General features: G+C 39.0%; 2 protein-coding genes across 2 annotated transcripts in view; both read left to right on the top strand.

Annotated features, from left to right (window-relative positions):
• abcf3 (ATP-binding cassette, sub-family F (GCN20), member 3) overlaps nucleotides 1-1,951 on the top strand; it is a 47,429-nt gene extending 45,478 nt beyond the window's left edge. Inside the window, exons 19-21 of the mRNA XM_058395138.1 lie at nucleotides 256-388; nucleotides 516-603; nucleotides 1,299-1,951. Of these exons, the coding sequence (XP_058251121.1) occupies nucleotides 256-388; nucleotides 516-603; nucleotides 1,299-1,457 (380 nt within the window). The 3' untranslated portion in view covers nucleotides 1,458-1,951. The remainder of the gene's footprint in view (nucleotides 1-255; nucleotides 389-515; nucleotides 604-1,298) is intronic.
• A 3,989-nt stretch (nucleotides 1,952-5,940) lies between these two features.
• Nucleotides 5,941-23,979, top strand: si:ch73-140j24.4 (uncharacterized). The gene is made up of 9 exons (XM_058396047.1): nucleotides 5,941-6,209; nucleotides 7,698-7,758; nucleotides 11,118-11,279; nucleotides 13,798-13,995; nucleotides 16,876-17,124; nucleotides 18,010-18,096; nucleotides 19,021-19,144; nucleotides 19,848-19,892; nucleotides 20,074-23,979. The coding sequence occupies exons 1-9, from the start codon at nucleotides 6,151-6,153 to the stop codon at nucleotides 22,647-22,649; spliced, it is 3,561 nt and encodes a 1,186-aa protein (XP_058252030.1). The 5' UTR covers nucleotides 5,941-6,150; the 3' UTR covers nucleotides 22,650-23,979.
• Nucleotides 23,980-25,904: the final 1,925 nt, after the last annotated feature.

The raw sequence follows: 25,904 nt of genomic DNA, 5'->3' as shown, positions 1-25,904 counted from the left end.
CCATCATAACTCGTCACCTCCTACATCACTAACGAGCCGAGTCGAGTCTCCGCCCATGTTGGGTTCTGGTGCTTAGAGAACAGTGTTTACAGTCTCCACTGTTTGAACGTTGGATTTCTCATTAAAAATTCCATCAACATGTCCTTCTTACATAAACACCTAACTGTCTCTCCCTGTGAGAGACACCAGCCATCACACAGATTTCAGGATGTTTTTGTCTCCCTTAAATGATGAATAAGTGTGTGTTGCATTCAGGTCGGACCGAGGAGGACTACAGGCGTCAGCTGGGGAGGTACGGGATCAGTGGAGAGTTAGCGACGCGGCCTGTGGCCAGTCTTTCGGGAGGACAGAAGAGCCGTGTAGCGTTTGCTCAGATGACCATGCCTTGGTAATTCTGTGCTGTACAAATTAAAGACTGGAGCTGAGAACTTGATCAGAGATGCATGATTTATAGTAGAATTAAAGGGGGGATAGATTCCATCATCACTAAACAGCTCTCTCTCTCTGAATTTCAGTCCCAACTTCTACATCCTGGATGAGCCGACTAATCACCTGGACATGGAAACCATTGAAGCTCTTGCAAAGTCTTTAAATACGTTCAAGGCAAGTCTTTATTTTATCCTGACTTTATCCCACCTCACGCTCCAGTCTGTTTACAGATCAGGGTTTGGGTTCAATGAGAAGCAGAGAATAATCCTGAAGTGTTATCACACTGCAGTCAATTAATCTGGATGACTTTCACTCTCTCTTTTTCTCTCTCTCACTCTCTGTCTGTCTCTGTTTCTCTCTCTCTCTTTCTCTGTCTCTCTCTTGGTCTATGTCTCTCTCTCTCGGTCACTCTCTCTGTCTCTCTCTCTCACTCTCTGTCTCTCTCTGTTTCTCTCTCTCTCTCTTTCTCTGTCTCTCTCTTGGTCTATGTCTCTCTCTCTCGGTCTCTCTGTCACTCTCTCACTCTGTCTCTCTCTGTTTCTCTCTCTCTCTTTCTCTGTCTCTTTCTTGGTCTCTCTGTCTTTCTCTGTCTCTCTCTCGGTCCCTCTGTCTCTCTCGGTTTCTCTCACTCTCACACACTGTCTGTCTCTCTTTCTCTCTCACTCTTTGTCTCTCCCTCTCTCTTGGTCTCTCTCTGTCTCGGTCTCGCTCTCTCTCTGTCTCTGTCTCTCACTCTGTCTCTCTTTCTCTCTCACTTTCTGTCTCTCCCTCTCTCTGTCTCTCCCTCTCTCTCTGTCTCGGTCTCACTCTCTCACGCTCTCTCTCTCTCTCTCACTCTCTCTCTCTCTCACTCTCTCTCTCTCTCTCAGGGTGGTGTGGTGTTGGTCTCACACGACGAGCGTCTCATCAGGCTGGTGTGTAAGGAGTTGTGGGTGTGTGAGTCGGGCCGAGTTCATCGCATCGACGGTGGATTTGACGAGTACAAGAACATCCTGCAGGAGCAATTTCGGAAAGAAGGCTACCTGTGAAGCACCTCGTGTCACACACACACACACACATACATACACACATACATACACACACACACACACACACCATTAAACTGACTGCATCACCATGACCCCAACACTGACTCTGTGTCCAAAGTGAACTCCAGCGTGCAGTGACCCTGACCTGGCTTCCTGGAAGCAGAACCAGAACTGACACTGTTATTGGTTCCCAGTCAGCCCATTATCTCAGCTTTCTCAAATCATGACTTCGCCGCTTGCTGCTGTGGCTCACGCCGCGTCCTTCACCGGTCACGTGACACGAGGGCAGGCTGAGACACGTCGTACTCGCTGGGGTTCTCTGCACAAGTCCATCTTATTTCTGCACACGAGTAAAGAAATGGAAAAGAGAAGCAGCCTGATGCAGTAAATGTGACGTGAGAGGACGTGTGTGCTTTCTGTTGTTCCTGCAGTTGTTGTCCTTAACTTATCTACATGGTTTTAGAACACGCAAATAAAATCCTAACCTTCAATCAGCTGCACTCTGAACCTGACTGCCATTATTTCACTTATTTCACATTTTTCTGTTTCTATATATATTTCTTTTTCTATTTATATATTTCTATTTACACATACAGTATTTCAATTGGACACAGTAACTCCGGGATTATTTCTATATACAGTCTCATACAATATTTCTATAACTCATAAAAAATATATTTATTTTACAATTTCTATTATACTCAGTAACTCATGATTTCTTTTTTTCTTTTTTACATATTACTATTAATTTATTTAAATATTTTACATGTTTCTATTTTACACAGTGACACGAACAATATTTCTATTTCACACAGTAACCCAGGTATTATTTCTATTTTAAACATTTTTCTATTTCTCTGGGATTATTTCTAGTTTACACAGTAAGAGAGGGATTATTTTTATTTTGCACAGATTTCAATTTTACTAATTTTTTTTACTATTGATTTCTTTTTTTAAGCAAATCAGCCATTATTTCTGTTTACACAGTAACTTGGGCATTAATTCTATTTTACACAGTAATTCACATTATTTCTATTTTATGCAGTAACTCGGGGACTATTTCTATTTAACTCACATTTCTATTTTAGAAATGATCGTTTTTTCTGTTTCTATATTTTTTTCTTTAATTTTTATATTTCTATTTACACACTAACACATTTTCCATTTTACACAGTAACTCAGGGATTATTTCTATTATACACAGTAACTCAGGGATTATTTCTATTATACACAGTAACTCGGATTATTTCTATTTTACACAGTAACTCAGGTATGTATGTATTTCTATTATACATGTAATTTCTTGTTTGCAGAGTAACTCAGACATGATCTATTTCACACAGTAACTCATGCATTAATAACTCATTATAATCCCCGAGTAACTCAGGTTATTTCCATTTTATATTTTTCCATTTTATACAGTAATTTGGAGAATTGTTCTATTTGACACATGACTTCTATTTTACAGAGTAATTCAGACATTTCTATTTAAGCATTATTATTTTACACAGTAACTCACATTTTTTTTCTATTTTTACACATGAATTCTATTTAAAGAGTAACTCTGACATTATTCCTAGTTCACACTATTTCTGTTTTCCACAGTAATTTATGGGCATTATTTCTATTTTTGATACACCACCATTTATATCCAGCTGATTTTTTATTTATTTAATTTTTTGTTTGTTTTTTTACACATAACTGTAATAACAGATTAATAAGTAAAGCCCATTACTTCTACTTTTCCAGAATAGACCATGAATATCATTTCTATTCTACACATTAGCTCATGGTCATTAATTCTATTGTACACAGTAACTTAGAGACAGGGTTTATATTTCTGTTTTATACAAGAGCTCATTAGTATTATTTTTATTTATGCTTTATTTCTGTTCTGAGTTTTTCATAGGAATTAGCTAAATTAATTCAGAAATCCAAACCCACATCCTGCTTCTTTGGCCTGGGAACAGAAGTGACAGACTATATGGCCAGAAAATGTAGCCACTTGACCATAACACACACACACACCGATCAGCCATAACATTTTGCCAATTTGCCTAATATTGTGTTGGCCCCATAAGCCATGGACTCCACTAGATCCCTGAAGGTGTGCTGTGGTATCTGACACCAAGATGTTAGCAGCAGATCCTTTAAGTCCTGTAAGTTGTGAAGTGGGGCCTCCATGGATCGGACTTGTTTGTCCAGCACATCCCACAGATGCTGGATTGGATTGAGATCTGGGGAATTTGGAGGCCACGTGAACACCTCAAACTGGTTGATGTGGTCATCAAACCATTCCTGAACCATTTTTACCATTTTCCCTAACCCAGGACCCCAGGTTTCCCAGCAGAACATTGCCCAAAGCATGACACTGCCTCTCCCGGCTTGCCTTCTTCCAGTAGTGCATCCTGGTGCCATGTGTTCCCCAGGAAAGCGACACACACACACACACACACGGCCATCCATGTGATGTAAAAGAAAACGATTAATCAGACCAGGACACCTTCTTCCATTGCTCCGTGGTCCAGTTCTAATGCTCATGTGCCCATTGTTGGCACTTTCAGTGGTGCACAGGGGTCAGCATGGGCACCCTGACTGGTTTGCAGCTATGCAGCCCTGTACGCAACAAACTGCGATGCACTGTGTATTCTGACACCTTTCTATCAGAACCAGCATTAACTTCTTCAGCAATTTGAACATTCAAATTCAAACAGTAGCTCGTCTGTTGGATCGGATCACACGGGCCAGCCTTCTCTCCCCACGTCCATCAATGAGACTTGGCCGCCCATGACCCTGTCGCCGGTTCACCACTGTTCCTTCCTTGGACCACTTTTGATAGATACTGACCACTGCAGACCGGGAACACCCCACAAGAGCTGCAGTTTTGGAGATGCTCTGATCCAGTGGTCTAGCCATCACAATTTGGCCCAAACTCGCTCAAATCCTTACACTTGTCCATTTTTCCTGCTTCTAACACATCAACTTTGAGGACAAAATGTTCACTTGCTGCCTAATATATCCCACCCACTAACAGGTGCCATGATGAGGAGATCATCAGTCTTATTCACTTCACCTGTCAGTGCTCATAATGTTATGCCTGACTGGTGTATATACTTGTTTATCATCCCATTCCAGATTTATTCCTCTTTGCTCTACTCTTTTGCAAAGGCTTTTTACTAGATTTTGGTGCATGTATGTGGGGATTTGTGATCATTTAGGTATTAGAGCATTAGTGAAATCAGACTCTTATGTCAAGTTGGGGCAAGTTTGGGGCTCTTAGTTCCAGTGAAGTGAAAATTTAATGATACAACAAACAAAGACATCCCGTACAATACTGTGGCAACAGTTTGAGGAACTCACACATGGGTGAGATATGGCAGTCCTAAGAAGCCATTCATTATTACACATTTTTTTGTGTTATCTCGACAACAAAACAGTTTTCTCTAAACGTAAATCTCGCTCCTTGCGAATGTTTCCAGTGTATATCATCAAGTCTCGGACACTTACGGGAAATTCATCAATCACTGACTGACGTAGAGCTATTTCAGTACACTAGAAACATCCGGAAGTCGGGGAATTTTCCCAAGATACAGCAACCTCGTGAGAAAACTGTTTTTTGTTATGTCGATATCACAAGTAAGCAACTTTTGTTATGTTGAGGAGATGAGAAACTTAAATTGAGACAATGAGAAAGTAACTTTTTTTATGTGGAGAAAACCAATCGAGAATGCGAGAAGGCAACTTTTAGGCCGAGAAGATGAGAAAAGTGAGCCGTGATAACGAGAAAGCAACTTTTGTTCAGTCGAGATCATGAGAAAATGAACTTTAATGTTGAGAACACGAGAAAATCAAGTCGTGATAACGAGAAAACAACTTATAGAAAAGAAATAGCCTTTATTTGTCACATATACATTACAGCACAGTGAAATTCTTTCTTCGCATATCCCAGCCTTGGAGATTGGGGTCAGCCATACAGCGCCCCTGGAGCAGGGAGAGTTAAGGGCCTTGCTCAAGGGCCCAACAGTGGCAACTTGGCGGTGCTGGGGCTTGAATCTTCCGGTCAACAACCCAGAGCCTTAACCACTTGAGCCACCACCGCCCAATAATTATGTCGATTATGTCAAGATCGTCAGAAAACAACTTGTTATGTCGAGAAGACGACAAAGTTAAGTCGTGATGCAACTTCACGACTTCAACGTCACGAGGAAACAAAAACGAGATGAACTATAACAATGCATGGCCTCTTAGGACTACCATAGTGAGATGGTCAGGTGTCCACATACTTTTGGTCGTATACCTACTACCCGGGTCATACTGAGGTTTATTGAGTTGCTGATAATAATGTACACCAGCATTAAGCGCATTCTAAATAAATAAATAAATAAATAAATAAATAAATAAATAAATAAATAAATAAATAGCCGCTTCCTGTTTTAAAGTGCAGCCATGTGATCTGCCCGGTTTTTGTCCTCTTTGGCTTTCCATCCACAACTCAAGGAGAGGCGACGTGATTCTTCTGTGTGTTTCTCAAGGAGAGCTCCATTACGCGTTTAATTCTCCGTGAGAAATCCCGAGCTTCATTTGATCGTGGAGAAAGAGAGGCGGGGAAAGGGGAAGAAGAGCAAGGCAGGTGAAGGAAGACAAGGTTTAATCAGGTGGACGGAGAGGAGGAGATGAAATCACGCCGCTAAATATGATGCGCTTTCTGCTGGACTGCCTGAGGCCGGGACGCCAGCGCGCTGGCTGCGGCAGGTACAGACGCACCGCCGGCACCGCAGCATCACCGACACCGAGCCGTGCTGTCCGCCTTCACCGACACACACCACACACTCTCCATCAACATCACACACACCGATCATACGCATCAGGACCACTGCACATGCACGTCGAGCATCCTTCTGTAGGGATTGAGTGCAATGCAGGTAGCAGATGCGCGTGTTTGCATGCTCAATAATAATAATAATAATAATAATAAAAAATAAACCTGCAAGATTTTTATTATTATTATTATTATTATTATTATTATTATTATTATTTCCATGCATCATATTCACAATTTTTTTTAATCTTACCTGAGCTAACAAATCCTATTCTCTATATAGAAGTGTTTCTATTATTATTATTATTATTATTATGTCCAAGGTTCCACATTTTGTGAGCTTTTTTGTAATATCATGGTGTTGCTCTGCATCATATGTGCTGTGTGTCAGGTGTGAGTCATGTGGTGTAATGAGGAAGATTGCAGGATTTTTTTCTGAATGGAGATTGCACACCTTCTCTACACACAGACACACACACACACAGACACACACACACAGCTCAGTCACGCTTATTTCTATTCACTGGGCTTCACTGTAGAGATGGTGGACAACAGAGCAGAACAAAAATAAAATAAAATAGTAGGATGCTGTTGACCAGATGTACCAGTATATACTGCTTCCTGGACAAAATGGCAGCATCTGTAAAGCTTCTACAAACCCCGATTCGATTCTGTTTATTATTCAATGCTGCATTCGTCCTGTGTGTGTGTGTGTGTGTGCATGGTCTTCCTGTGTTTCACGGGTTTCCTCCCTCAGTCCAAAGACATGCGTTGTAGGCTGATTGGCTTGTGTACAGTGTGTGTGTGTGTGTGTGTGGATGGATGTGTGTGTAACTGTGGGATTGTGCCCTGTAATGGACTGGCACCCTGTCGTCCTTGTGTCCGAGTCCCCGGGATAGACTCCATGGTTCTCTGTGACCCTGTGCTACACAAAACGGATGGACGGAAGGCAGAAGAAACCCATGTGTCCATGTGAGGTTCCTCAGGGTTCTCCGGTTTTCTCCCACTTCCCATGTCCATTAGCTACCCTTTACAATTTGAGCGTGTGATCATCCCGTCACCATGAATCCAGTGATGAATCCAAGATGAACGAATGAAGCTTAGAAAGCGTTGGTAATATTTTGTCGTTTATTTAGCATAAAAACAACAGGTACAATTATTTTAATGTGTCATAGTATTATCAGTTTTGACTGTGATACACACACACACACAAAAAAAAAGCTGTGGTCATACAATGGTACAGTAATTATTCAGTAATAAAATATATATATATATATATATTTTTTGTAGATCATCTTTTAAACTCTTTCCACCTGAAAAATCATGTTTATTATTAAAGGCTGTAAAAAAAACAACAATGCAAAACGATTGTGAACAGGAATGCGTGGTTTGTTTCAGTTCACTTCCTTTTTGTGTTTCAGAGAAAACTCGGTGGAAATCCCAAGCAAAGGAGGAGACCCTGTTGAAGAAAATGAACTCAAGGTATGTGTTTTGTGTGTGTATGTGTGTGTATGTGTGTGTGTGTGTGTGTGTTGTGTGTTAACATATAAACCAATAGATTTAAATAACACTGGGTTCATTTTGCAGATCCTTGATTGAAGTCAGTATGATAAAAAACAAAGGTAAAGCGAATAACAGCCTTGACCCCGTCATGTGATTTATCTAGTGACCGGGTTTAATCAGTAACAAAGACTGCTGCATTCACTGGGAAGGAACTCGACGGACCAGTGGCAGGTTCTCCTCTGGGTTTTTATGTATATTCAAGAGCAAAGGCTAGCATTGGAGCAGCACCAGTGACATCACAGAGCTATTTTAGTGCAAGAGATGTGTGATTGGTGCCCTAGAGGCAAGCCCCACCTGCTAGATTTCACAGATACACACACACACACACACACACAGCTGCAGATAATCTAGTTCCGCTTGAGTGTATGTGAAAATCCTGAATGTGTTACTGGGTGTTTGCTGCTGGTAATAGAACACCTGCCAGAAGTGTTCTCACGGTTGTTGAGGATTTTGTGTGTGTGTGTGTGCTGTATGTATGAGATTATGTGAGATTTCTCCTCCACTGTCCATCTCCATTCTACAGGCACTAAAGCTTGATGGATGAAACTGCAAAAACTCCAGTGATAAAATTAGATTAAAAGTACAGTATACGCAGATGGGTTCTTTGGCCTCAAGGCTTCATTATAAATTAACAGGTTCAGGGCCTCAGTCCAGGTTTGACATTTTGTTGGACAGATTTGGTGACCTGGAGAATTTTATTTCAGTCTGCAGGCCTTTACTGAGCTGCTTACTGTGTAAAACAAACAGAAGGTAATGGATGGATGATTGGATGGATAAATGGCTGGAAGTATTGTTGGATGGATGATTGGATGGATAAATGGCTGGAAGTATTGTTTGAATGGATGATTGGCTGATTGGATGAATAGGCAATTGCATGGATGGTTGGATGGTTGGATTGATGGATATATGTATATTCACAAGAAAATGTAGCATTATTGATGAATGAGGGAATCAGTCTCCTGGTGAATTTACTGCAGTTTGCAGGCTGCATACTGAATCAGTATTAGGGATGGATGAAAGAATGAATACAAAAATAGGAGATGCAGCATAATAGATGTCTAGATGGATGGACAATTAGGAGATGTACTATTCTGGATGGATGGATGGATGGATAATTCGTTAATGCAGTATAATGGATGGATTGATGGATAAACAGATGATTGGATGGTTGGAGAAATCAGAAATGTTGTATGCAGTTTTCTGAAGTGATGCTTACATGTTAAATAAAAAAATGTAGAATTATAAATGACCGGATGGATGGATGGATGGACAATTAGGGAATGTAGTATGATGGATGGATGGATAGATGGATAGATGGATGGATGGATGGATGGATGGATGGACAGAAGGAAGGATGCTATAGTTAGGAAATGTAGTATGATTGGATAGGTGAATGAATGGATGGATGGATGGACGGACAGATGGACAGATTTTATTGATCTCCAATACAGTAGGAGAATCTTATATTCACATAATCAATAGTCACACACTTCCACACTACACTACACAGTGACACACACTACTCTGTTCAGTGCAAAAGCTGGACAAAGTGCAGAGGAGCGCTACGCCGAACTGAAACAGGAAGTGGGTCATGCTTATTGATTCTGATGGATGCTGGAATGAGTGTGTAAGTGAGGATGGTGCTCCTGAATAGATCACAGTCATGGAGATGTTAGATGGTGTGTTATCCATCCTCTTGTATGTCAGTGCCTCGAGTGAATCCAGAGTCAGGCTTAAAATAATAGATTTTATTATTAGAAATCGTCTCGCCTTCTTTCCTCACACATCCTGCCTCTCCTTCCTTTCTCAGTCCAGTCTAGAATGTTCTCACATGTCTTAAGTGCAATCATCTTCAAATTACTGCACACAGCATTGTACAGTCGAGTGTTTACTCTGCACACACACACACACACACACACACACACACACCTAATGCAGCTTAATATAATAAATGAGCTGATAAGTTAAATGAAGTGTGTCAGAGGAGAGGAAACAGTGCTGTAGATCTCCAGGTGCAGAGCTGAAGGAAACACAGTAGTCATAAGTGGTCATGTGATATGTATTTACAATGAAATATAAACATATTTAATATTTATATATGGATAGATCCATCCATCCATATATATTGCTTATATATATATAAAAAAATATTTACTGAGGAACATGATGTGACCAGTACATTTAACTTTCTATAATAATTCACTAAATATGCCACTTTTCTCTACATAATCTAGCCTTTAAAGTAGCAGTCTGTTATTTTCATGCCCCCTGTAGGCTATAAGATGAACTACAATCACAATGAAAACACCAACAAGCTAAACATGTCACTTTTCTCTACATAATCTAGCCTTTAAAGTAGCAGTCTGTTATTTTTTTACGCCCTCTGTAGGCAGTAAGAAGAACTGCAATCACAATGAAAACACATACAAGCCTTATTCTCCCCCTTTTATATGCATGTGTTTATATGTATATACTAAGAGGGACTATTTTCTGGGCCAGAAAAAGTAAATAGAGGTCTGAAATGAAATAAAAACAAAAATGGCCGGACCCTTTGCATATCAGAAGTGCAAATCATGATATTTTTAAGGTGCCTTTGAGTAGATTTGATCATTGGTGGTTTAGAAACTCCTTTAAAACTTTTTCGCATATTGCAGCTTTAAACATCGGAAGCTGAGATGCTGGTAAAAGACAAGCTTTTTGTTTGTTTGTTTTAATTAAAACATGATAAAAGCCATAACAGTTTTTTATATAGCTACACATTTCTAGTATTGAATCACATGTAAAAAATAAATAAATAAATAAATAAATAAATAAAAAAAAGTAAATAAATAGGTAAATAAATATATAGATAAATAAATAAAAAGATAGATAGATAGATAGATAGATAGATAGATAGATAGATAGATAGATAGATAGATAGATAGGTAAATAAATATTTGATTTTTCTGTGAAAAAAATGTGCTAGCTATAAAATTTGATGTTTGATAAATAACTCATTTACACTGGAAATATGATAATTATTACATAATTATTATCATATAATAAAGGCTCCTAAAAATATAATTCTTATAAGACAAACGCTCAGGAAATTGAAAATGTTGTGGTAATAAAAGAGGGAAGTCTGCCTGTGAAATCTGTTCCTCAGCCCACTGTCACACTGAATAATCTCTGATCTTGCTTTAGGCGGAAACGTGGAGGTTGCGACTGCTATTTCTGTTCACACAAATACTCTGTGAATCTGCTTCCTTGTCTAAGAGATATTCTCCGTCCTTGTCTAGGATCTGGAGGACGTGGTGGCGATGGAGGAAGGGGCTCTGCAGAGAGACAGGGCTCAGTGCCGGGACAACCAGCAGGCCCTCGAGAACCTGGCCAAGAGGAGAGCACAGCTGAAGGAGGAAATCGAACGCATCCAAGAGCAGCGCAAGCAGGAGGGCCAGCTGGTGAAGCTCCCTCTCTTTCTCTTTCTCTCTCACAAACACACACACACACACACACACACATATGCATATGCATTTCCATGTGCTCTCTTAAACATTAGCAAATGTGAGGCAGCCTGGAAAAAGAAAATTCCTACAGCTGAATTCTGGAAAAAGAGCCAAAGGTAATAAATGTCTGCTGTTTAAAAGGTGAACTGCAATTACAATGGAAATCATTGATTAAAATAATGTAGGCATTTTTATTTGTTTGTTTAGCAGTTTAGAAGAATTCTTAGGGGAATTGTGTTATTTTTCTTTTCTTTTATTTAATTTAATTTTTTTTTTTATTTAAAGAAGCAGTCCATAATGTCTACTGACCTCTGCTGTCAGACAGGTGAACTGCAATTACAATGAAAACATTGACAATGTGATCTAGGCTTGTTTTTTTTTTTTTTGCTTTTTTTTAAGGGGGCGGAGCTGAATTTCTGGGCAAGATTCTTAGGGAAGGAGTGTGTTTTTTTTTGTTTGTTTTTTTATTTTAAAGAAGCAGTGTGTAATTTTACAGACCTCTGTTGTCTAAAAAGCTAACTACAGTTACAGTTAAAACATTGACAAAATGATCTACGCTTTTTATTATTATTATTATTATTATTATTATTATTATTATTAAAAGGGGTGGAGCTGAGAGGCTGGGCAAAATTCTTAGGGAAGAATTGTGGGTTATTATTTTATATTTATTTATTTATTAAGGTTAAAGAAGCAGTGTGTAAATTTACAGACGTCTGTTGTCTAAAAAGTTAACTACAGTTACAATTAAAACACTGACCAAATGATCTAGGCTTTTTTTTTTTTATTAAAAGGGGCGGAGCTGAGCAGCTGGGCTAGATTCTTAGGGAAGGATTGTGGGTTATTTTTTATTTTTAAAATTGTCTAGGTTTTATAGACCTATGCTGTCTGAAAATTAGGTTTCTATTTATTTATTTATTTATTTATTTTTAAGTGGGAGGGGCTGAGTAGTTTAGCTTGCTTGAAGGCGGGGCTTCATTCCTGCAGGCCTTTTCAATAAATCCTGCAGCCTGCATTATGGGTGATCACACAGAACAACTCTGATGTGATTTCATTGATGGATGTCAAATAATAAGCTTTCTCTGGCTTTAGTCTGTATAAAAGTCAGCTATTTTTTTAATACATAAAAAGCAGCCTCTTGGTTAATTAAAAGTTGTTCCACCTTTTAACACTAAGTGGTGTATATCTTGTGATTTATAAACTGCTGGCACATCAAGCACTCTCCAGCATGAATTAATGATGCAGTGTCACGGCTTAGCTGGCCAAGAAACAACCAAGAAGCCAACAAATACTTGGAAGGACACAGTGTTTAAAACCGTCTGTGCTTCACGCAGCGAATCTAAAGGTCCAGGATTTATTTATTTCGTGTGCGATTTTTTCAGTTCTTTGTTGAAGAACCCTATGATGATCCTTTTGTAATTTCGTTAAAGGGTTCCTCACCATACCAGTTAGGAGAGAATGATGCAGCGGGGCTTTATTGTTCTGGATTTTTCTACACCGAATACCTCAGCAAGATTTTTGCACAGAACAGAACATAGTGCACATATATGCACTTTATTTAAATAAATTCAAAATATTTATTTAAAATAGCCATATTCTTCTGTCACCAATATAAAAAATATATAAAAAAGATAATAAAAAAATTTATATATATATATGTATATATATCATACACAGTCAGCTCTCTCACTGTCCCGAGACTCTGTAATAACTCCTACATATAACTGCATTGCATTCTGGGACTTTTAGTGCAGTGTTTATCAACCTCTCCACTCTTAGATTGAATATGGCCCCACAATGAGGAGTTAAATAGGAAGCTCTTGATTATTTATTTTTAGGGCCTTACCTAAGAGTGAAGACTAGCCTCCTATTGGTCCACCAGCAGGATCCCATTCTCTTAATGCCAGATTCTAACCCAGCCACTGAAGAGTTAACTCTCAGTGCCGGTCCCAAGCCTGGGTTAAATGGGAGGGTTGCATCAGGAAGGGCATCCGGCGTAAAACCTGTGCCAAATCGAAACATGCGGACCAAATGATCCGCTGTGGTGAACCCAAATAGGCTGAAAGAACAACAACAACAACTAAGACTGTCTGTTATTTCTTATATAGGATCATTAAAATCCTTCAGCATGACATCAGCATGGCAAACAAAAGCTCATTTATAATAGCAATAACAAAAAATACAGCAAATTAGCAAAGAGTTTCATATAAAACATATTTAATGTGCTTGAAAGTGGAAGTTTTCTTTAAATCTCTTGAGGACAGAGAGAGAGATTCGATCGGATCTCATTCCTACACTCAGTATAAACTTAATGCACTCCTTATAACTGACTAATAATATGATCTGACAACTCAGAAAACCTCACATAAAAGCATGTGTACATATTTAAACATGAACATGAGTTCACAGTCATAGGTACAGTGCACAAATTGTGCCACAGTCATTGAACTGACTGAAATGTTGTGTGTGTGTGTAGCTCCTGTCCCTGCAGGAAGAGCAGGAGGAACTGGAGCAGAGAGTGCAGGAATACGACGCAGAGCTGACGAGAGCTCGAGAGGAGCTGCGGCGCCTCCAGGAGGAGATCAGCAGCACCAGAGCGAGGGTGGAGGAGGTACACGGACGCATGGGCCCGCTCAAACACTGCATCGGAGACACCTACACCGAGATCACAGAGGTTAGAGCGCAGAGTTTTACTTGACATGTAGATGACTCCGTGTTGAAACAGTCATTGAAACATTTTTATTTCTTTGTCTAATCACATACATTTGGATTAAAATGTCTTTCATTTCTTTCTTTCTTTCTTTCTTTCTTTCTTTCTTTCTTTCTTTCTTTCTTTCTTTCTTTCTTTCGTTTTTAATCAACAAACTCCTATAATTCTAGAGGTTATAATTGATTATTAACTCTTACAGTTTTTAATGTTAATTAAACATTTATAAGTATTTTTAGGAAATTCCTCGTTAATATTCTTCTAATTAGTGACCGGAATGAACATTTCAGGAATGCAGGTCATGTAGAAAATCAGATCATAATATTGAATAAAAATTTTTTTTTTTTTGAATAAAAGAAAACAGAAATAAAATAAATAAAATAAAATAAAAACAGTTCAAGGAAAGTGGGCAGGGCTTAAGCTTCCTTCAAAATGAATTGACAATGTAGTTGGTTACAAACTGTGAAAGAAACATTTTTCTTTGTTGGCTTTTTATTATTATCATTTTTATTCTTCTTCTTATTATTATTATTATTATTAATATTATTATTAATAACAACAACAACAACAACAACAATATTATTATTATTATTATTATTAAAGTTCAGAAGAAGGCAATTTATAGCTGCAAATTATCCCAAAAATGATTGACAAAATTGTTATTTATATATATATATATATATATATATATATATATATATATATATATATATATATATATATATATATATATATATATATATATATATATGCATAAATAAATTGTGAGAAACAGAAATTCATTGAAGTTACTTAATCATTAAAACTGTAATTTACTTGGAAGCTTGTGCTAACCATTACCACTAAATAATTTATGAAGAAATGGAAATAAATAAATAAATAAATAAAAGAACAGGAACAGAGCCTGTAAGTGATGTACAGCTTCCCAGAGAGCTGCATTGATTTTTTTTTTATTATTCAGTGTGCTTCAATCCAGTTCAATTTTTCACACCAAAGGCTTTTTTCTCCCTCCCTTTTTCCAATTAAAGGCCATCGAGGCATGTTCTTAACAAACTCTTTATCGATGTGAGAACATTACAGGAATAATTCAACCTAAGACACTGAACATTTGCGTTAAGAGTTGGTCAGCCGAGACACGTTTGGTGCTTGGATTTTATTTATTTATTTATTTTTATTTTTGAGCTACAAGACTAATGTATCCAGTATGTAAGCAAGCTGCATGTCTCACTCATCAGACACAGTGGAAGCAGTCATGTGGAAGCTTCGGCTTCTGTTGCTTACTGTTGCTACTGTATCTGTTTTATTCTGTAGTATATATTGTGAATCGAAATGAGCCACAAAAAATGGTTTCAGTGACATGTTTTGTTTAATGTTTAAGAAGGAAAGATGTGAAAATCAGGTCTTAACAGCCAATAAGCTAGTCAACACTCAGAGTCAGCTAACGTCATCGGGACATCACGTATCATGATATCGATATGCCTCGTATCTCTGGAGTCGGAGGTTTGATTCCTGTCTCCGCTCTGTGAGTTCAGAGTTTTCATGTTCTCCCCGTGCTTCAGGAGTTTCCTCTGGGTTCTCCAGTTTCCTCCCCCAGTCCAAAGGCATGCATTATAGGCTGATTGGCATTTCTAAATTATCTGGAGTGTGTGTGAGATTCTGCCCTGTGATGGGTTGCTTTGTGCCCTGAGTCACCAGGTTCCTTGTGACTCTGTGTAGGAGACGTGCTACAGAAAATAGATGGATGGATGATAATATAGTTTCAGAGTGTTGCCACAGTGTTCTGGAATCCTCAAATCTGATTGGTCAAAAGGTGTGGATTCAAATCACATGATCTCCGTTCTAACATGTTATCGTTACTCTCCTTCACAGGTTCTCATATGGAAGAGACTAAACCTTAGAATAAATAAAAGTTTTTGCCAAAACTTTTAGGACGTCTGCCTTTACATGCACATGAACCTAATATGGAGTTGGTTCACCCTTTGCAGCTATAACAGCTTCGACTCTTCGGCTTTCCACAAGGTTTAGGAGTGTGTTTATGGGACTCTTTAGAAGTGCATTTGTGAGGTCAGGCACTGATGTTGGATGAAAGGTCTCCACTCTAATTCATCCCAAAGGTGTTCTATCAGGTTGAGGTCAGGACTCTGTGAAGTTCTTCCACACCAAACTCGCTCATCCATGTCTTTATGGACCTTGCTTTGTGCACTGGTGCACAGTCATGTTGGAACAGGAAGGGGTCATCCCCAAACTGTTCCCACAAAGTTGGGAGCATGAAATTGTCCAAAATGTCTTGGTATGCTGAAGCATTAAGAGTTCCTTTCACTGGAAGTAAGGGGCCGAGCCCAACTCAGAAATTTTTGGAGGGGTGTGCCAAAACTTTTGCCAATACAGTGTATTTGTGATGATGTTAATGTGATAACATGACCCAACCTGTTTTGAGGATGTTCCTCGACATTAAATGTAACTATAATGGCTTAAAATTCTCATTTTTTAATACGTGTAATGGTTAGATCTGCCAGATTGCTGTGGTATAAGAGGAATAAAACATTCTGTTCTTGGAAAATAATCATCTTTAAGCTATAAGCTTCAGTTACTCAATAGTTATACTTTTAAAGCTAATGAGCCAAATTGCCAATATGAAATAAATAAATAAATAAAAAACCACTACATTATATAACCATATTTTCTACAGAACAACTATGAAAAAATATTATTGTGTTATTGTGTGGTAGGATGTCATGTGCTATGATCATTTCCATAATCTTGTGACGCAGTGCCTGAATTGTAATCTGGATTTCAGTGTAAATGCATGCATATAGAGTTTTAAATACTGATTTATTTATCTCCTAGGCTAAACAGAGACTGGGTGAACTGATTACTGAGATGATCGCCATTGAGGCATGCGCTCCTGAGATCACGTCCCACCAAGCGTCAGACACCTTAAGCAGTTCCAGAGAGGAAGACGAGGATACCGAAGAGCACAGCGACCATGTTTACGAGGAAGAAAAAGCTCTCAGATATCACAGTGTGGAGAACGAGCCTTCTGAGCAGGAACAGGAAGAAGGACCTGAGAAACTACAGCGCTCTGCTGAGAACTTGGTCTAACACACGTTTTATAAAATTAACTTATTAGAAGTGACTTTAGTGGGATGAATTTAAATCAGTGCTAGTCCTAGCTGCTGCATCACTGAGGTTCCAGAGGAACTAAAGATGAAGTTTCCTGAATGAGAACTATTAAGTTATATCCAAGTGATTGCAAAGGCAAACATTATCATCATCATCATCAGAGATATTAAAAAGTCTAATCTAGAGAGCAAGCTAAGCTATTTAGTTAGCCAATACTAGCTAGCATTCGTAAGAACACTTTTATGGTTCCATTAACCGCCTTTTTTGATATTAGCACAAAAGCCACCCACTTTTTTTAAACAAAAAGTACATAAACACACTGCCTCTTTGCTGAGGAACTAAATAAAAGTTGTTTTTACGATAGGAAGTGTAGCTGTATGACTGTAAATAAACTCACAGCACCATTAGTAGCTCGCTAATCCCCTGTCTAATGTTAGGAAACCACTTCAGAATGTTCTAGCATATAGTATAATTTATTATCTGGCTAAAAAAAATACAAGCATTCGTTCTATATCTTTCAGTTACCTTTTACCTCTTTAACTAAGTAGCTAACTAACATGCTAATGTAAATAGACACATCTCTCAATCTGTAGCTAGCTAATTCCCTGGTCTAATATTTGGAAGCCACTTTCAGTTGTTCAAGATAAGTTCAGAAATATTGCAAAGATTATTAAGAGAATGCTAGCTTGAATATCCTTTTAAGTGTTTAACAGTTAGCTTGCTAACATTGACGACATTAGCAGGAGGACCAGCACTGATTTAATGTTTAGTATTCCTGTATATTTTGCTATGAGTGTATAGTTTCTATACTGCTTATGTGTTGTAAACCCTTATTTTGTGATTATTTCATTTCCACAGAAGAGCAGTGGTTCGTCTTCATTCACTGAGATCACTTTGACGGAGTTTAAAGAGGAGGATGCATCACCCAGATCGATAACCTCACAGGTAAAGGGCACACGTCATGTGTAGGGGCATTTATTATTTATCAGGACGCAGTTGTCTGTTATGGATCATCAGTTTTATATCTGTATTTAGAGATGTATGCTTAAATATTTTGAAAAGAAGCAGTGTATATGAATTATTTGTAAATACTTAAGTTTACCTTGCAACAGCTATGTGGATTTTATTCTACCAAAAGGCAGAACACCGACCGTCCACTTTAATAGGAACAGTTCATTCTTGTAGTTATCTTAGCAGCCAATCATTAGGCAGCATATATTTGAGCAGATACAGGTCAATTAATGTTCATAACAGACTTCCTCTGGGGGGGGGGGATTAAAGTAACTGACCGCAGTTACTTTAATCGTGGCATAGATTGCATTGTTGGTACCAAATGATTATTTCAAAAATTCCCTTTCTCCTGGGAGGCTATAGTGTTTATACAGAATCGTGTGAGCACAAACAACTTGTTGATGAGAGAGGTCAGAGATGAATGGCCATAGTGGTTTGAACTGACAACTCATATAATCACTCTTTGCATCCGTGGTGAGCAGAAAAGCACCTCCGAATGCACAGTTTGTTGAACTTTGAGGTAGGTTTGCTACAACAGCATATTGCTGTTAGACTAGCATTGCACTGCTGCCACATGATTGTATCATTTTATGAACGGGTTGATCATGTGTGTTCCTATTAAAGTGGCCGGCAAGAATCCTTATCTACTGTATAAACTTTTCGATTTTTTTCAGTATTTTTTCAATATTTCATAGTATTAAATATGGAGTGCTTTCATGCTTCTAAGGTTTTATGAATTCAAGAGGAATTGTGATTTTGACTAATTACACAAACTTAATTTGTCATGGTGTTTGGGAAATTCACTGCTTCATAATCCAAAGCCTTTATCACTGAGATGTGATTCTTTTCTCTGTATAGCACACAGGCTCTGCTGATCTGGGAGAAGAGGATTTTGAAATCGTCCAGTCCCTCATGTCCAAACCGGTTAATCAAAGTGCTAGCAAGGAGTTTGACTTCTTCAACCCAGACCCTTTTGTTGATTGTAAGTATCTGATACCATCTATTTTGACTTAAATCAGAGCTCCTAGGCTTCCTGGAACAGTTATAATTTAGGAACCAGTTTTTCTATAATGCTAAACATTATAAATGGTCTTTTATGTATTAGCGATTGAAAAGCTCTTGGGCTGTTAAGCCAGTGATATTCATTATTTTAATGTATTTTCTTCTCAGGTTAAAATGCAGATACTCTCTCGGAAAGTAAAGGGTTAACCTTAAACTCTATAATGGAGAGTTAAAAAGAGAGACCTTAATCATCCATATAACCCATGAGGAACCTTTTAGAAATATAATTATAAATTATTTTTATAAGGATATTTAAATTTTTAGAGTGACCTGAGCAAAATACTTATATAGTTCAAAGAGTTCTGAGCAGTTCAAATTGTCAGGGGTCAAATTATTAAATTTGACAATTTGGTCATATTCTGCTCGCATATTAGGTATATTTGTGCATTTTAAATTTAAATAATACACTTTTTTACTCGTAATTCACTGAGAACTGATTGAGGAAACAGTGTTTGAGTTTAAATCAATGAATTTAAGGTTCAGTTATTGACTTTGACACTCAGGATGTCATTATTTGCATTGAGCAACAGCTTTCGTTCAAGAGAACGATTCCTGGGAAATGATTACAGTAGACATAATATGCAAATACAGCATGAGTAAAATACATTCCATCTACTTCCTAGGTGACGTGTTCGGAGATGAACGCTTTCCGAAAGTGGATATGACAGGTCAGTGTTGTGTGTGCTATACGTGTTTGTGAATACTGCAAAACATTAACATAGTTTGTATAGTTTTATCTAGTTCTCATATTTTGAAGTGAAATACTTGTGTGTCAATGTATTAGTATGAACTGGATTTTCCATCAAGAATACAACAATCAGTACCTAACATGGTGTTGTTTTCTCTCAGAATTCCTATCTGGCGATCCATTCAAAGGCAGCGACCCCTTTGCTTGCGATAACATGTTCAGTGAGGTAGCAAACGGGTCGTTTCCTCAGGATTCTCCCCTCAGTGATGAAGGCGATGTTAAAGAAATCAGCCCTCTGCCTTTGAGTCCTGAAACTGCTAATCAAGAAGAAGAACATGCAGATATCTCAAATGTTGCCCATATTCCAGTTAGTTCCAACTGCAGTCAGTCCATTGACTCTGGGATGTTTGAACAAAACGTCCCTGAGCTGGCTGATTCTGAGAAACACACGTCATACGTTGACGTCTGTCCTCAGGTTGGAATCGAAATCACAGTGACCCAAGAACTCGACAAGGTGGAACTATGTAACACCATAAGAAACGAGTCAGATTTGCCGGCAAGCCCAGAGATCGAAGATGGGGGACGATTTGACCCTATTGTTTGTGAATATAATGACATTCACGAATCTGAATCCAGTTCCACAGTTGACAGCTCCTTTGATGGAGATTTTGGCATGGCTGAAGATCATCCAGTGGAAGAGCCAGAAGTTGAGGCAGGACCCAGTTATGTTAAAAGGAATCAAGCGCTGTACGGACTCCAGCGGATCGATACAAGCTCATACACGAGTTTTCCTCTCAGTCCTGATGCATATGATCCAGAGCCATTTCCTGGTAGCAGTACCATAGATGAGAAACAATCGTCCTTTAGTTCCAGTCTCAAAACTGTGAGTGAAATAAAGCCTGAGATGGAATCAACTGAAGACACTGAAACTGCTGATCCCGGTAATCCAAGCCCTCCCAATCAAGAGATTCATGATCTAAACAGTGATCATTGTGATCTTGAAAGAGAGCTCAAAGAAGATCATTTCGGTAATACAAATGACCCGAGCCATCCTGAAGAACCCGCTGACCCAGACGACCACAAATTTGGAGATATATATTTCTTCACAGTCCGGTTAGACCCTGGCAGTTCTGACGCTAGCCCCGTTTCTCCTGAAGTAAGTGAGAAAAAGAAATCTGAGGTTGATCATGCGAGTCCTGAATCTGTTGACACAGACGAATTTGACTACACTGCTCCAGAGGACCCTATGCAGCACAGTCTTGAAGATTATCCAGAGGAAAGCTTTGACAAAGAAGAATCTGAGGTCAGACCAGAGCAACCCCCCATTAGTCCTGAACCAAATGAAGCGGTTGAGTCTGAGATAAAAAACCTATCTTCAGTCCCTGTTTCTCTTGAAATGAAAGACCAAGGTGCTGGCCTTGACCCTTTTGAATGCAGTATGTCTGATTTTGAGAGCAGTACTATATTTAAAGCCCAATCAGAAGGTACAGAAAAGGTTGACTTGGCTTGTGCTGTGGATGCAAATTCAGAGAGTTGTAAAACAGAGCCTGTAGTTCAGTACCTCATTAGCCCTGTCTCAGGTGACACTGGGATGTTCGCGACTGATGGTTATAAGCTTTGTGCTCGCAACCCCTTCAGCTTTGACACTGGTAGCATAGATCACTGTGACATTACTGAAAGAAATCCTGAGCCTCCTGCCACTGAAACTAGCATTATAAAGGAATCTGGCTCATCTGAGACAAATCTCCAAAGTCTGGTCCTACTTGATCCAGTACTCATAGGAAACCCAGTACATGTATTTGAAGCCAAAAATCCAAACACTGACAATGGAAGACTAGATTCTGGGTATCATGAATTTAGCGGACTGGATCCTTTCAGTCCCGTGCCAACAGATTCACATCCATTGTCTACAGAAATGGCTCCAGGCTCTGTAAGTGACAATGTAGACATAGAGCCCAATCCCACCAATTCGGATATACAGGTTCCTGACCCCTTTAGCCCAGAGTCCAGTGATATAAACATATTTGATTCTGAACCTGATACCTGCAACCCTGCCACCAACGATGGAACAGTGAAAGATTCAGGTCTTGGATGTACCGGTTCTTCTGATGTTCTTGCCGATTCCTTTAGCGGATCCGAACTTGACAGTTTTGACCCCTTTAGTCCGATGCCGCATCTTACAGGAAGCAGTTACGCTCACTGCAACACAGATATCCTTGTCCCCGGATCTGTCCAAGATGATTCCATATCTTATGGAGATAACAGATCCAGTAGCTGGGACTCTGGAGTTAGTCAGTCTCCTCAACTACACTGTGATTCTGCACCAATTAGAGCAGATCCCCTCGTACCACCTGAGGCTAATCTGGTTAGCCCTGAAAACCTAAGCTATTCCCACAGTTATTCAACAGACTTCTTTTTCCAGTCTGATTCCAATACCTTGAATGACGTTGTCTCTTTTACACCCAACGATAAGAAAGTAACCATGCCAAACAAAAACACCACGGTAAGTGTCACAGCTATGGAAGACCTTGCCGAAATTGATTTCTTCTGCTCTGAGCTCAGTAAAATGGTGGCCTCACGTTCTTCTGATTCCGTTCAGCAAAGTGTCACGGAAATGCTTTTTGGTTCTAATCCAGACACTGCCAAGTTCTATCCATGGGATTTGGAAAACAGCCACGCTGATATTAAAGACACCTCAAGTCCGGAAGACAAGGCTGAGAAACCTAGTTTGCTATGATGAAGGGGCCACTCCTAAAAGATTGCACGGACACATGTAGTACGTTTAGAGAAGCTTCTTCTGTTCTCTGTTAGGAATCTCATACTTCCAGGAAATGACGTCATTATATTGACTGAACATTACTTTGAACATACACATCATTTGACACCAGAAGAATGCCTACAGTAGCAAGGACAACAAGACCTGTCTAATATGGAGGTGCTGTGAAGCCGGATGATTACTGAAGCCTGAATCATTGGTTACTGAATCTTCCTAGAAATAAATATCGTCCTTGACCGTTAGGTTTTCACCCTTTTAGAAAGAAAGTTTCTGCCATTTTAGCAGTAGACTAAATCTGATGGCCTGCAAATCCTCGTAAAAGCCGACAGATGGTTCAAGTAGCGCCACTGCACCACACTGCTACTACTTCCATGTACCACGTACTAAAATGCACTGCACATATCAGTTGTCTTCTTCCACTGTGTATGTTTTTTGAAAAGAATCCCATCACCTGATGTGACAAGCATGCGACATTATCCTTCCCAGCTTCTCGGGTTATTTCAGGGGGTGTAACGTATGCCTTTATTCATACATCATCCATACAAACCGGACTTCTTTAACAGGGTTTATTTCTAGACGAACATCTCAAAACATTTGAGCGAGACAGCAAGAGATGACACAACTGACTCCCACTGAATACCTCCAGTACAGTGCTGCATGAATCAAGTGTTCTTAAGGCGTGTATATAGAGATTATTAATTCATCCACTGGCTATGATTAGCTCGGGTTAGAAATTTTTTGTTATATGTAGCAGTGTTTGCATCCCGTGAGTGAGTCTGGTAAAGAAGCCATTACATTTGTATGATCTACATTACTTACTATCTCGATCATGCTAAGTAGCATTTTCTACAGAGTTCTATGATTCATTTTCACACACTACCACCACCACCACAAAGCATTGTATAAGAGCTCTGCTTCATTAGGCCTTGGAATCTGCAATACTAATGAATATATAGAGATTTGCTTATGTTTTATAAGTAATTCATAAAACTCATATATGAAATGATATAAAATGACATGTTCAGCCTAATGTAACTACAGACAAATCGAAACCAATGAAGATTTTAAGCTACTGATACATGAATTCTGTCATATCTGTGTGTATGCCTGTACTAGATGTCTGTCTGTTCTTGTGTGCAAAGTGTTTTATCATCATTGACATCAGAACATTACTTTGTAAAATAAATGAACATACAGTATATTATATATATAAAATGCAGTAAAAGTTTTAAAACAACTGTACTTGTCAGTTTTATGATTTCTATATTAGGCCCTAGGTGTGAGCCCAAAGGAAGAAAATACTGGATAATAACATGAAATGTTCCAATGTGACATTGCAAATAAAACAAAGATACAGCTGAGCTGAGTGCAGAAGTTTTCATACTCCAGATAGGATGAAAGAAACATTGGGTAAATATGGAGTGTGAGTTTTGGTGCTTCAAGTTATTAAAATGTTGCAAGTGGAACGATCTGTCTGGCTTTAAAGGGTTTTATATCCAGAGACATATTTATTATTTCATAAATAGAATCACATTTACTTAAAATATTCCTGAGCATCCTGAACAATACATTTGAATACTTTTATAGTTTTAAAAGTACTTAATTTATTATTATTATTATTATTATTATTATTATTATTAATTAATTAATTAATTAGTACTTTTTTATTTTCAATGTTAGATTCAAAATATATTTATATTTATACATACATACACACACACACATATATATGTTATTATTTATTTATTTTTTCCCCCTGTAATCAAGCTTTATTCTCCTGGTCTGGAGTCCATTCTTGCACGAGCTGTAAATACACCCTGGATGGGATGTTAATCCATCTCAGGATACCACACACAGGGGCAGTTTACCATATTTGGGAGAATTAATAATAATAATAATAATAATAATAATAATAATAATTGTTGTTTATTTTATTATTAAAATCAATGTTAGATTTAAAATATTTTCTTTTTTTTTAATTTATTTTCAACCAGGTTTGGAGCCCATCCTGGTACAAGATATAAATACACCCTGGATGGGACATTAATCCATCTCAGGATACCACACACACACACACAAACACACACACTCATTCACATCTAGGCACAGTTTACCATATCTGTGGTTTTTTGGGAGGAAACTGGAGAACCCAGAGGAATGGAGAACTGTGAATGAGGAATGTGATCATGGAGAAAACATGCAAAACTCCACCATGGAACCCTGGAGCTGTGAGAGCTGCCCTCAGTTATGCTGCGTGTGTTTTTTTTGTTTTTTTTTCAGGATGTGATCATGTCATTTGATATGCAAAATAAAATTGCATTAAAAAAACAAAATGCCAGCTGGAATGCATCCGATATCATTGCCTGACCTCTCTAATGAGGCCTAATTTGTGGATGAACGAACAGATCCTCACAGCTATGCTCCAGGAATCGAGTGCAAAACCTTTTCAGAGAGGTGGAGCTTCATTAGAATAAGCAAGGATTTGGAAGAATATGTTCAACAAGCAATCTTCTCCCTGTGCCTGCGTGGGTTTACTCGGGGTACTCCGGTTTCCTCCCACAGTCCAAAAACATGTACATTAGGTTGATTGGTAATTCTAAATTGCACATAGGAGTGAGTGTGTGAGTGTGTGTCGTTGTTCGTCTATATGTGACGCTATGATGGACTGGGTGTCCTGGACTGGGTGGGATGTCCAGGGTGTGTGTGGTTGTTCGTCTGTATGTAGCCCTGTGATGGACTGGGTGTCCTGGACTGGGTGGGATGTCCAGGGTGTGTGTGGTTGTTCGTCTGTATGTAGCCCTGTGATGGACTGGGTGTCCTGGACTGGGTGGGATGTCCAGGGTGTGTGTGGTTGTTCGTCTGTATGTAGCCCTGTGATGGACTGGGTGTCCTGGACTGGGTGGGATGTCCAGGGTGTGTGTGGTTGTTCGTCTGTATGTAGCCCTGTGATGGACTGGGTGTCCTGGACTGGGTGGGATGTCCAGGGTGTGTGTGGTTGTTCGTCTGTATGTAGCCCTGTGATGGACTGGGTGTCCTGGACTGGGTGGGATGTCCAGGGTGTGTGTGGTTGTTCGTCTGTATGTAGCCCTGTGATGGACTGGGTGTCCTGGACTGGGTGGGATGTCCAGGGTGTGTGTGGTTGTTCGTCTGTATGTAGCCCTGTGATGGACTGGGTGTCCTGGACTGGGTGGGATGTCCAGGGTGTACCCCTGCCTT

Source organism: Hemibagrus wyckioides, linkage group LG07 (genome assembly GCF_019097595.1).
Source record: "Hemibagrus wyckioides isolate EC202008001 linkage group LG07, SWU_Hwy_1.0, whole genome shotgun sequence".
In the NCBI taxonomy this organism is placed as follows: Eukaryota; Metazoa; Chordata; class Actinopteri; order Siluriformes; family Bagridae; genus Hemibagrus; species Hemibagrus wyckioides.
This window is presented reverse-complemented; position numbering and strand designations above follow the sequence as displayed.

Bases quoted from the DNA above. Each gene is read 5' to 3' on its own strand.
- si:ch73-140j24.4 (XM_058396047.1), top strand. From the start codon at position 6,151: ATGATGCGCTTTCTGCTGGACTGCCTGAGGCCGGGACGCCAGCGCGCT. The intron at 13,996-16,875 runs GTTAGAGCGCAG...TTTATCTCCTAG, and splicing joins CCTACACCGAGATCACAGAG to GCTAAACAGAGACTGGGTGA. The intron at 19,893-20,073 runs GTCAGTGTTGTG...GTTTTCTCTCAG, and splicing joins TCCGAAAGTGGATATGACAG to AATTCCTATCTGGCGATCCA.